This window comes from Suncus etruscus, chromosome 10, assembly GCF_024139225.1.
Source record: "Suncus etruscus isolate mSunEtr1 chromosome 10, mSunEtr1.pri.cur, whole genome shotgun sequence".
In the NCBI taxonomy this organism is placed as follows: Eukaryota; Metazoa; Chordata; class Mammalia; order Eulipotyphla; family Soricidae; genus Suncus; species Suncus etruscus.
This window is the reverse complement of record NC_064857.1, coordinates 95,185,275-95,198,492: the sequence shown is the minus strand read 5'-3', so window position 1 is coordinate 95,198,492 and position 13,218 is coordinate 95,185,275. Positions and strand designations below refer to the sequence as shown.

At 44.2% G+C, this 13,218-nt stretch overlaps 1 protein-coding gene across 1 annotated transcript in view; it reads left to right on the top strand.

The window, feature by feature from the left end:
- Positions 1-13,218, top strand: part of SPPL2A (signal peptide peptidase like 2A) — a 77,932-nt gene that overhangs the window by 38,379 nt on the left and 26,335 nt on the right. The window contains exons 9-10 of the mRNA XM_049781501.1: positions 2,151-2,232; positions 4,986-5,060. Of these exons, the coding sequence (XP_049637458.1) occupies positions 2,151-2,232; positions 4,986-5,060 (157 nt within the window). The remainder of the gene's footprint in view (positions 1-2,150; positions 2,233-4,985; positions 5,061-13,218) is intronic.

Here is a 13,218-nt window from a genome sequence, read left to right as displayed (position 1 = left end):
TTGCAAGGCAGACACCTTACCTCCAGCGCCACCTACCCGGCCCCTCCCTGTAATTCTTAACGCCATTCTTGGGTTGTTAACTCCATGCTATGGTCCAGCAGTATGGCCAACTTGGCCAAGCTGGCCAGGATAATTCAACCCTAGACCTACTGCTCTGATCCAGAGGGTCTGGGAGCCCCCAAAACCACCTTGTCTGTGCTAGGAGTGGGGTCCATGGAAACATATGCACCTCACCTTTGAGTTATTCCACTGGCCCCAAAGACAAATAATTTTATATCTTACTCTGATACTATTTTTTGGTAAGGGGGAAATATATGAATTTATTTAGTGGTTAATATAATTATTAAAGACCAAAAGTATGAATAATAGGGCCAGAGAGGTAGTAAGAGATTATGGCAGTTGTCTTTCATGTACCCTAATCCAGTTCCTTCCTAGCACTACAAATAGTCCTGGAGCCTTGCCAGGAGTAATCCCTGAGCTCAGAACCAGGAGTAAGCCCCGGGCACATCAGAGTATGATTCCCATCCAACCCCCAATCCACCAAAAAAAAAAGTATAGGCTCTCAAGATCTAAAATTGAGGACAAAGCTCTAAGGCAGTTTTATGTTTGAAGTTAATTGATAATTATGTGTATTAGGTTCTGGTTTGGAGAGAATTTTTTGGTTTTGGATCCATGTCATTGATGCTAAGGAGTACTCCTGGCTCTGCAGTCAGGAATCACTCCTGGTGGTACTTAGGGTACTATACAGGATGCAAAGCAAATGCCTTTCTTGCTGTACTATCTATCATTCCTGCCCTCTATCAAGTTCTGTTGATGGATGGTGCATAGCTTATTTCCTTTATGTTATAGCTCTGATCTATACCAGTGTCCTTTATTATAAGTTACTTTTCTTTTCTTTTCTTTTTTTTGTTTTTCTTTTTGTTTGTTTGTTTGTTTGTTTGTTTTTGGATCACACCCGGCAGTGCATGGGTTACTCCTGGCTCTACACTCAGAAATTGCTCTTGGCAGGCTCGGGGGACCATATGGGATACTGGGATTGGAACCACCATCCTTCTGCATGCAAGGCAAATGCCCTACCTCCATGCTATCTCTCCAGCCCTATAAGTTACTTTTCTAACGAGACAATTGAAGCAAAGATTTTTTTTTTTTTTTGGTTTTTGGGCCACACCCGGTAACGCTCAGGGGTTACTCCTGGCTATGTGCTCAGAAGTTGCTCCTGGCTTGGGGGACCATATGGGACACCGGGGGATCGAACCGCGGTCCGTCCAAGGCTAGCGCAGGCAAGGCAGGCACCTTACCTTTAGCGCCACTGCCTGGCCCCGATTTTTTTTTCTTTGTTTTTGGTTTTTGGGTCACACCTGGCAGTGCTCAGGGGTTACTCCTGGCTTTATACTCAAAAATCACTCCTGGCAGGCTTGGGGACCATATGGGATGCCGGGTTTTGAACCACCGACCTTCTGCATGCAAGGCAAATGCCTTACCTCCATGCTATATTTCTGGCCCTGAAGCAAAGAATTTTTAAAGGGATTAAGGCATTTGCTTTACATGGAATCCATTGCAGTTGGATCTGCATCACTACCTGGCAGGGAGCAGTCCTCAGCATCACTGGGTGTGGCCCAAATCCCTTCCCCCAAAAGAAAAGAGACATATAGTATAAACTCAAAGATAAATCAACAGGCCCGGAGAGATAGCACAGCGGCATTTGCCTTGCAAGCAGCCAATCCAGGACCTAAGGTGGTTGGTTCGAATCCCGGTGTCCCATATGGTACCCCGTGACTGCCAGGAGCTATTTCTGAGCAGATAGCCAGGAGTAACCCCTGAGCACTGCCGGGTGTAGCCCAAAAACCAAAAAAAAAAAAAAAAAAAGATAAATCAACACATATGTGTCATATGTTTCTGAGTTAGCCTTTCAACTTTTTCTTGTGTGGTACTCTACTAAAACAGTAAATTACTAAGAATAGAAAATATGAGTTTTTATTATATTGTTATTTTTATTATTATTGTTATATTATATTGTTGTTGTTTAATCAAATCATAGAAGAGAATGTATTATTTTAGAGATCTATTTCTCTAAATGGATATATTTCTTTTGAAGTGTTTCATCTAAAAATAATCAAAAGAAACCACAGAGTAACTTTTTTTGATTTTAGGTGGGCTTGGATTTTACAGGATATCTTGGGGATTGCTTTCTGTCTGCATTTCATTAAAACAGTGAAGATGACCAACTTCAAGGTAAAATATTTCTTTGTGTGTGTGTATCTGCATGCATGCTTGCATGTGTGTGTATTGCTGGTGGGGCTTTGGACCATACCCAGTGGAGCTCAGGCCTTATTCCTGATTGCTTAGTGATCACTCCTGGCAGATTTCAGGAGACAATATATAGTGCCAGGCATCGAACCAAGGCAAGTGCCCTGGCCACTGAACTATTACACAGGCCTCTGAATTTCTTTTTTTAAACAAGTTTAATGAGGACCAGAGTGATAGAACAGCTGTAAGCCAAATATTTACCTTGCACACAGCCAACACAGGACAGACCTCAGTTCAATTCCCGGCATCCAATGTGGTCCACTCCTACCAGGAGCGATTTCTGAGTGCAATGCCAGGAGTTAGCCCTGAGCGCTGCCGGATGTGGCCCAAAATAAAACAACTTCAGTGGACTGGAGAGGTAGTACAGGAGTGAAGTGCTTGCTGAGCATGCCCCCAACTATGATTCAGTTCTACATCCTCCAGCACAGAACTGGGTATGACCTCAACCCCTCCAATAGCATAATTAAAATAGGGGCCAGAGTAATAGCACAGTGGGTAGGGTGATTGCCCTGGACATAGCCAACTTGTGTTCGATCCCCAGCATTCTGTATGGTCCCTGGAGCCCACCGAGAGTGATTTCTCAGCACACAGCCAGGAGTAATGCCTGAGTATGCCCCCCAAAATGCTTTATTAACATAATTTTATATCATAAGGTATATTATTTATTTAGAGAGGGCTTCTTAAGCAGTGCCCAGGGAAACCTCACACCACCCTAATGCTACTCAGCCCCTCCGAGCCTGAGTATTTAGTGCCTGAGCCTGGCAGTGCAGGCTGCTTGGACCCAGGAGGAAAAAGGCACTGTGTCAGTTGTGTGTGTGTGTGGTCACAGGATCAAATCCAGATCTTCATATTTTCAGATTCTTCACCGTACCTCTGACCTATGTCCTCCTAAAATGCACCTATTTTAAGTGTATGTTTACTGACTGTTTAATCTATCCTTTTGCAATAAATCTTAATCCCCAGGCAACCAGTGATGCTAACTAGGAATATGTGTGTAGTGAAGGAGCAGTGTCAGAGTGATACGATAATGATTAAGATATTTTTCTTGGGGCCCGGAGAGATGCATGGAGGTAGGGTGTTGGCCTTGCATGCAGAGAATGGTGGTTTGAATCCCGGCATTCCATATGGTCCCCCAAGCCTGCCAAGAGCGATTTCTGGTTTTGGGCCACACCAGGTGGTGCTCAGGGGTTACTCCTGGCTGTCTGCTCAGAAATAGCTCTTGGCAGGCACAGGGGACCATATGGGACACTGGGATTCGAACCAACCACCTTAGGTCCTGGATCGGCTGCTTGCAAAGCAAACACCACTGTGCTATCTCTCCAGGCCCACCAAGAGCGATTTCTGAGCGTAGAGCCAGGAGGAACCCCTGAGCACTGCCAGGTGTGACCCAAAAATCAAAACCAAAAAAAAAAAAGGTATTTTCCTTGCATGTAGCCAACTGGGTGCAATCTCCAGCACCCCATATGGTCCCCTGAGCTACACCATGAGTGAAGATCCAGGAGTTAGCTCTGAACACTGCTGGGTGTCCCCTCCACCCTAAATAAAATAGTTTCCAGTTGGTAGGAGTGGGGTACATTTGGCAATGCAAAGGGTCTATTCCTGGTTCTCTGATCAGAGATTGCTCACAGTGGGATTTAGAGTCCTACATAGTGCTGAGGGTTGATCCTGGGCTTCTTACATGCAATGCATCACTCTCTAGCCTGTGAAACAATTGCGCCAACCCTCCTTAACAGTTAATAATCAGGGGTTGGAGAGATAGCATAGTGGTAGGGTGTTTTGTCTTGACATAGGTGATTCAGGACGGATGGTGGTTCGAATCCCCACATCCCATATGGTTCTCTGTGCCTGCCAGGAGCGATTTCTGAATGCAGAGCCAGGACTAACCCCTGAGCACTGCCAGGTATGACCCAAAACCAAACAAACAAACAAACAAACAAAAAACAATTATTAATCACTCAAATGTTATACTAAATGCTTAATACATCTGCAGGACTATATATATATATATATAAAAGCCTTTTCATCAGTGATTCTTTTTCATGAAAATATGATAAAGATGGAGCTGAAGCAATAGCATAGCAGGTAGGGCATTTGCCTCGAACAAGGCTGACTTGACTTCAATTCCCTGCATCCCTATATTACCAAGCTCACCAGGAGCAATGCCTGATTGCATAGCCGGGAGCACCGACAGGTGTGGTCCAAAAATAAACAAATAAAAAGTACAGGATAAAGAATATACAAGTTTCAGTGTGATTTGTAGACAGAAACTCCAAATAGTAATAATTCGTAAATTCTTTAAAAATAGGGGGGGGGGGCGGGAAGGTGGCGCTAGAGGTAAGGTGTCTGCCTTGCAAGCACTAGTGTAGGATGGACAGCGGTTCGATCCCCCGGCGTCCCTTATGGTCCCCCAAGCCAGGGGTGATTTCTGAGCGCATAGCCAGGAGTAACCCCTGAGCGTCAAACGGGTGTGACCCAAAAACAAAAAAAAAAAAAATAGGGTAGGGGATATAGCGCAGTGAGAGAGTACCTATATAATATGTTTGAGGTCCTGAGTTCAAATTCTTGCCTTAGAATAGTTTTCAAATGTTTGTTCACATATTCAATTGTGCTTGCAAAATAATTTACCTCTTAAGATAAATGTGAGAAGTTTGACCTTTAACTTTGTTTCTCTTTAACAGTCATGTGTGATGCTTCTGAGCCTTCTTCTCATCTACGATGTATTTTTTGTTTTCTTAACACCATACATCACAAAGGTATGATACTTTTAACTTTATAAGAAACATGCTAAAATATGAGGATATTTAGCCTGATTTTAAATGTTTTTATTTTTAAATTGGTTTATCACTCATTTATAATAGCTTATTAGAAGATGATATTATTTTTGTTTGGGGCTTTTTTTGGTTTTGTTTTTTTTTGTAATGCATCCAGTGGCACTTGGGTTACTCCTGGCTCTGCTCAGAAATCACCCTGGTTGGGGCCGGAGAGATAGCATGGAGGTAGGGCAAGGAGGTTTGCCTTGCATGCAGAAGGACAATGGTCCCAATCCCGGCATCCCCTATGGTCCCCAGAGCCTGCCAGGAGCGATTTCTGAGCGTAGAGACAGGAGTAACCCCTGAGCACTGCCGGGTGTGACCCAAAAACCAAAATAAGTAAATGAATAAATAAATGAATAACAATAAAATAAAAAAAAAAATAGAACTTGCCCTGTAGACTTGGGAGGACCATATGGGATCCAGGGATCAAATCTAGGTTTGTCCTGGGTCGGCACTATCCAAGGCAAACACCCTACCATTGTGCTATTCCTCCGCCCCTAGAAAATGATTTTTGCAGACATTTATCACTAAGTTCTAATTTTAATTTTAAGTTTCAATTTTAAGAAAATTGTTGCTGAAATTGACTTTTAATAAAAGTTATTTTCCAGACTCTAAAGTCTTTTTTTAAAGACTTTTTTTAAAGACTTATTGATTGATTGATTTGTGGGCAACACTCAGCGATGCTCAGGGGTTACTCCTGGCTCTGTGCTCAGAAATTGCTCCTGGCAAGCTCTGGGGACCATATAGGATGCCAGGAATTGAACCAGGTCCATCACAGGTCAGTCGCATACAAGGTATATACCTTACTGCTGTGCTATCTCTCCGGCCCCTCTAAAACCTTTTGCTAGATTAAAAATAAAAGGTCCCGGGGCCGGGCGGTGGCGCTGGAGGTAAGGTGCCTGCCTTGCCTGCGCTAGCCTAGGACGGACCGCGGTTCGATCCCCCGGCATCCCATATGGTCCCCCAAGAAGCCAGGAGCAACTTCTGAGCGCATAGCCAGGAGTAACCCCTGAGCGTCACAGGGTGTGGCCCAAAAACCAAAAAATAAAAAAATAAAAAAAAATAAAAGGTCCCTTGGTTGGGGCCTGAGTGATTGCATAGCAGTAGGGCATTTGCCTTGCCCAAGAGCAACCCTGGATGGACCCCGGTTCAATTCCCGGCATCCCAAATGGTCCCCCGAGCCTGTCAGGAGTGATTTTTTTTTTTAGGTGCAATTTCTGAGCGCAGAGTCAGGAGTAACCCCTGAGTGCCACCAGTGTGCCCCACCCACACGCCCCCCCCCAAAAAAAGTTCCTTGGTTAATATAATTGTGATGATAATATCTTTAAATTTCCTTTTTATTTTTTTTGTTTTGTTTTGTTTTTCGGGCCACACCTGTTTGATGCTCAGGGGCTACTCCTGGCTAAGCACTCAGAAATCACCCCTGGCTTGGGGGGACCATATGGGATGCCGGGGGATCAAACCGCGGTCGTGATCTTTCCTTGGCTAGTGCTTGCAAGGCAGACACCTTACCTCTAGCGCCACCTTCCCAGCCCCACACCTAGCAATACTGTGGGTGGGGAGACTACCTTTGGCCAGTTGCTTAGTGGTCATTGCCTTCACTGCTTTGGGGGTGAGAGATCATACAGTGCAGAGATGGGAACTGGACTGGGGCTTTGAAATGCAGAGCTTTTGCTCTAGCCCTTAAGCTCTCCCATAGTCTTTCTCCTTCCTTTTTCAGCTGTATGCCTTACCTGCTGTACACTCTCTGGCTCCCTGTATTTATTCCTTTAGATTAAGAGTACCACATAAAAACTAAGACCTGGGCCCAAAGAGATAGCACAGCGGCGTTTGCCTTGCAAGCAGCCGATCCAGGACCAAAGGTGGTTAGTATGGTTCCCCGTTGCCTGCCAGGAGCTATTTCTGAGCAGACAGCCAGGAGTAACCCCTGAGCAACGCCGGGTATGGCCCAAAAACAAAAACAAAACAAAAAACTGTAAGACCTAAGTAATAAAGGGGTAAGGCACTTACCTTGCACACAGCTGACAGGATTTAATCCTCACATAGCGTATGTTCCTCTGAGTCTTACTGGATGTAACCCCTTAGCATGTCCAGGTCTGTTCCAAAACCAAGAAATATAAGACCCCCATGGGGCCGGGCGGTGGCACTAGAGGTAAGGTGCCTGCCTTGCATGCGCTAGCCTTGGACGGACCACGGTTCGATCCCCCAGCGTCCCATATGGTCCCCCAAGCCAGGAGCAACTTCTGAGCTCATAGCCAGGAGTAACCCCTGAGCATACTGGGTGTGGCCCAAAAACCAAAAAAAAAAAAAAAAAAAGACCCAAACTATAGTTCTTTCTGTAATTTTGCTTTGTGCTTTAGTTTTCTACTCCATTGCTGTGAGGGAGCATTCTAGAACTGTGAGAGAGAGAGAGGAGAGAGGGAAAGTGAGAGAGAAGAGAGAGAGGGAGGGAGGGAGGGAGGAGAGAGAGAAAAGAGAGAATGAGAATGAATGAATTACACTGCTAAGGGATGCTCGTTGAATGTGTTTCTATTTGGGCTCATCCTTTTAGACTGGATTCTCTCTGAGGTTAGAATCAGAGTCACTGTCAGTTCCTCAGTTGTCAATTACCATATCCCATATAGTCCCACAACTACAGCTAGGAGTACTTCCTGAATGCAGAGCCAGGAGTAATCTTTGAGCATTGTTAGGTGTGACCCCAAAATACTCCCCCCCCCATCAAATAAATAGTAACTAGAGATCATTTAACAAGGTTTTGTAGTTGTTATGCTGATAACAGGTTTCTTATAAATACTAATGTATCTACTTAATGTTTTGTTTAATTCTGCCTCCAGTAGAACCAGAAAAAGTTGTTTCAGCTGTTCAATCCTAAAAATCAGTATAATTTATATTTAAAAAAATTGATCTGTTTTGAACCTTTTAAGAACTAATTTTCCAGGGGCTGGAGAGATAGCATGAAGGTAAGGGCATTTGCCTTACATGCAGGACGGTGGTTCGAATCTTGGCATCCCATGTACCAAAAAAAAACTAATTTTCCTCTTATATGTACAGGGGGGAAGTGTATTTGTCCTAACTCTCTAAAATACAAATGCTATAAAAAATTTTTTTTAATTTCTATATAGTTAACTAATCTAATTGATTGTCAAATTTTAGCCTGACCATTTTACTGTACCTTTCCAAAACTTATTAAGGTATTTTGACTTATTGGCTTCATTTTTGACTTCACTAAACAATAGAACTTTAAAAATATAAAACTTAAAATTATATAGAATTATTATAGAAAAGTTCATTTACCTAAAGCTGGGTTCCCAATGCTCTTCTACCTGCCGTCCATTTATTAGGTTGCAAAATGTTTTCTGTTCGTCATTCTATCAGAGAATATTTTATTTGTAATCAAAGTAAAAAAGTAGTTCCCTTAATTCAGCAGACAGTTATATCCTTGATACCTTAGTTACATAGTAAATATAACTTTATGGTAAGCTTAATATAGTGGGCTGGACCTTCCAGCCCTCATCTCTATAGTCTCTGTGTTATTACAATAATGCCTTTTATTTTTTTTAAAACCCATAGAGGAGTGAGACTATTCTATCTCTTTCCCTCTGACTTATTCGAAAAGAACTTTATTTTTTTTGGTTTTTGGTTTTTGGGCCACACCCGGCGGTACTCAGGGGTTACTCCTGGTTATCTGCTCAGAAATAGCTCCTGGCAGGCACGGGGGGCCATATGGGACACCGGGTTTCAAACCAACCACCTTAGGTCCTGGGTCGGCTGCTTGCAAGGCAAATGCCGCTGTGCTATCTCTCCAGGCCCCGAACATAACTTTAAACTATAACAAGATCCGGTTTTGGTTTTATTTTAGTTAGTCTTTTGATTTTAGACCACACCCATCAACGGTTGGGGGCTGCTCCTTACCCATTGTTCAGGTCTGGCTTCTGTGGTGCCCTGAGATCCTGTTATGCCCAGGATTAAACCCACAACTCCTGGGGCTGCAGAGATAGCACAGCAGCAGGTCAGGCTCTTTTTTTGTTTTGTTTTGTTTTGTTTTTTTTGTTGTTTTTTTTTTGGGGGGGGAGCCACACCCGGCAGTGCTCAGGGGTTACTCCTGGCTATCTGCTCAGAAATAGCTCCTGGCAGGCACAGGGGACCATATGGGACACCGGGATTCAAACCTACCACCTTAGGTCCTGCGTTGGCTGCTTGCAAGGCAAACACCACAGTCCTATCTCTTCGGCCCCAGCAGGTCAGGCTCTTGCCTCGCATTCACCTGACCCAAAATTTGATTCCTAGCTTACCAGGTGGTCTGCTGAGCATTGCTGGGTGTGGGCCCCACTCCCCCCAAGTAAATAAACCTAGAATTCTTACATGCAACGTACATGCATTGTCCCTGTAAACTATCTTCAGCCATAAGTAAGAGCTTTTAAAAATAATTTTCTGGAGCCCAGAGAGATAGCACAGCGGCGTTTGCCTTGCAAGCAGTTGATCCAGGACCAAAGGTGGTTGGTTCATATCCCGTTGTCCCATATGGTCCCCGGTGCCTGCCAGGAGCTATTTCTGAGCAGACAGCCAGGAGTAACCCCTGAGCACTGCCGGGTGTGGCCCAAAAACAAAACAAAACAAAAAAATAATAATAATAATTTTCTGTTCTGTTTTAACACTAATATCACTTTACAAATGCCAAGTGTGTCTTCCAGTAAATTATTTCATTTCCTACACATAAACAGTTTCAAAATGTCAAAGTTTTAGAATAAGAATAAAAATGTCTTTGAGAAAGTTTAATTTTCTGCCGTGCTTGGGAATTGTTATCTTTGTTCTTTTGTTTTAATCTCATTTCCCTTTGACTAGCAATGTGAATTCTAGTAATCTGATATAGTAGAAAAGATGGCAGTGCTCTGGAATTCACTGTAATAGGTGCATTTAACACCTTCTCAATTATATCTGTTTTTATTCAGTCCTCACTTTTATATGGGGGAGTTCGGGGGGCGGGGGGCAAACCCGGTGGCACTCATGTTACTCCTGGCTCTGTGCTCTGAAATCTTTCCTGCCAGGTTTGGAGGACCATATGGAATCCGGCGATTGACCCTGGTCTGTCTCGGGTCGGCCACATACAAGGCAAATGCCCTACTGCTGTGCTATCACTCTGGCTGTAGACCTCACTTATTAAGAAAGCTACCTCAGAATGAAAAAAAGATAGCTAGGTGAATTCTGCTGGAGAATCAACTGCAGTCCAACTCTGAGCAGTAATTCCTTTCTTTTTCTTTTTTTTTTTTTTTTTTTGTGTGTGTTTTTTGGGTCACACCCGGCAGTGCTCAGGGATTATTCCTGGCTCCAGGCTCAGAAATTGCTCCTGGCAGGCACGGGGGACCATATGGGGCGCCGGGATTCAAACCGATGACCTCCTGCATGAAAGGCAAACGCCTTACCTCCATGCTATCTCTCCGGCCCCCTAATTCCTTTCTTTTACTTTAAGAGATTCCTTCCGGGCCAGGAGAGATAGCACAGAGGCGTTTGCCTTGCAAGCAGCCAATCCAGGACCAAAGGTGGTTGGTTCGAATCTCGGGTGTCCTATATGGTCCCCCGTGCCTGCCAGGAGCTATTTCTGAGCAGACAGCCAGGAGTAACCCCTGAGCAACACTGGGTGTGGCCCAAAAACGGAAAAAAAAAAAAAAAAAAAAAAAAGAGGTTCCTTCCTCTCTCCCTTTACTCTTTTCAGATTTTCTAAACAAAACTACTTTAATTCACTAAAATAAATAAAATAAAATGCCATTTCTTTTTTTTTTGTTTGTTTTTGTTTTTGTTTTTGGGACACACCCGGCAGTGCTCAGGGGTTACTCCTGGCTGTCTGCTCAGAAATAGCTCCTGGCAGGCACAGGGGACCTTATGGGACACCGGGATTCGAACCAACCACCTTTGGTCCTGGATCAGCTGCTTGCAAGGCAAACGCTGCTGTGCTATCTCTCCGGGCCCCAAATATGTCATTTCTATTTTTTTTTTTTTTACATTTCTCACTGAAATTTTCCAGGATTACGTATTAGACATTCTAAAACATGATTTTGACCCTGAAATTCTTTGGGAGAGCATAAATTGTAGGTTTTGTTTTTTTTTTGTTTGTTTGTTTTTGTTTTTTTTTTGGTTTTTGGTTTTTGGGCCACACCCAAAAACGCTGGAGAGATAGCACAGCAGTGTTTGCCTTGCAAGCAGCCGATCCAGGACCAAAGGTGGTTGGTTCGAATCCCGGTGTCCCATATGGTCCCCCGTGCCTGCCAGGAGCTATTTCTGAGCAGACAGCCAGGAGTAACCCCTGAGCACCTCTGGGTGTGCCCCCCCCAAAAAAAAAAAAAAAAAGAAAAGAAAAAAGAAAACTCTGCTGTGCTATCTCTCCGGGCCCTTGGGTTTGGTTTTTTTTTTTTTTTTTTTGCTTTTTGTTTTTTGGGCCACACCCGGTGACACTCCTGGCTATGAGCTCAGAAATTGCTCCTGGCTTGGGGGATTGTATGGAATGCTGGGGGATCAAACCAAGGTCTGTTCTGGATCAGCCGCATGCAAGGCAAATGCCCTACAGCTGTGCTATTGCCCCGGCAGGGTTTTTTTTTTGTTTTGTTTTGTTTTGTTTAGGGTTCACACGCATCTGTGTTCAGAGGTTCCTCCTGGTTCTGTACTCAGAAGTCGCTCCTGGCAGGCTCAGGGGAACCAGTTTTTTTTTTTGTTTGTTTGTTTTGTTTTTTTTTGTTTTTTTGGTTTTTGGGACACACCCAGTGTTGCTCAGGGGTTACTCCTGGCTGTCTGCTCAGAAATAGCTCCTGGCAGGCACGGGGGACCATATGGGACACCGGGATTCAAACCAACCACCTTAGGTCCTGGATCGGCTGCTTGCAAGGCAAACACCGCTGTGCTATCTCTCCGGGCCCCAGTTTGTTCTTTTTTTATTGAAAAACAAATATACAACTTGGAATGTATGGGACAAATTGTGCCATAAGCAGATTTTAAGTGGCTAAAACAAAGTTTAAAAAGCAAGTAACAAGGGGCCGGGTAGGTGGCGCTGGAGGTAAGGTGTCTGCCTTGCAAGCGCTAGCCAAGGAAGGACCGCGGTTCGATCTCCCGGCGTCCCATATGGTCCACCCAAGCCAGGGGCGATTTCTGAGCACATAGCCAGGAGTAACCCCTGAGTGTCAAACGGGTGTGGCCCAAAAACCAAAAAAAAAAAAAAAAAGCAAGTAACAATAGGGGCCGGAGAGATAGCACAGTGGTAGGGCATTTGCCTTGCACACAGCCAACCCAGAACCTACAATGGTTCAAAAATCTTGGCATCCTATATGGTCCCCTGAGCCTGCCAGGAGTGACTTCTGAGAGCAGAGCCAGGAGTAACTCTTGAACGCTGCCAGATGTAACCCCCAACAAACAAAACTAAACTAAAAAGAGCAATTAATATTAAAAGAAAATGTTTCTGGTACCTGGATAACGCACCCATTTTGCAATAGTGCAACTTTTAAGAACATATTAGTGGCTGACTCTGAATTTGTAATCTTTTATTTGTTTGTTTGTTTGTTTTGGGTCACACCCAGCCCCTTCGATGTACAGGAGTTACTCCTGGTTCTGTGCTCAGAAGTCGCTCCTGGCAGGCACGGGGAACCATATAGGATGCTGGGATTCGAACCACTGTCTGTTTGAATCAGCTGCTTGCGAGGCAAACGCCCGCAGAACAGGGAATCTGACCTACCCTTAAGTATATTTTCTGTTCCCCTAATTCCCCTAATCACCTTCCCATGTGTGCACTCTTTCTCTCTCTCTCCCTCTCTCCCTCCCTCCCCTTCACCTCCATTTCTCCCTTTCTTTCCCTCATTCCCTGCCCCTCCCTCTCTTTCCTCTTCTCTCTCCCACCACCATACTTGGTCTATCTTGCAAATAGTACATGTTCTCATCATACATTTGCATGTGAGAGGATGAAAGTAATGGTGCTCAACTAAACATTTTACTTTTTTTTTTTTTTTTTTTTTTTTTGGTTTTTGGGCCACACCTGGCGGTGCTAAAGTGTTACTCCTGGCTGTCTGCTCAGAAATAGCTCCTGGCAGGCACTGGGGGACCATATGGGACACCGGGATTT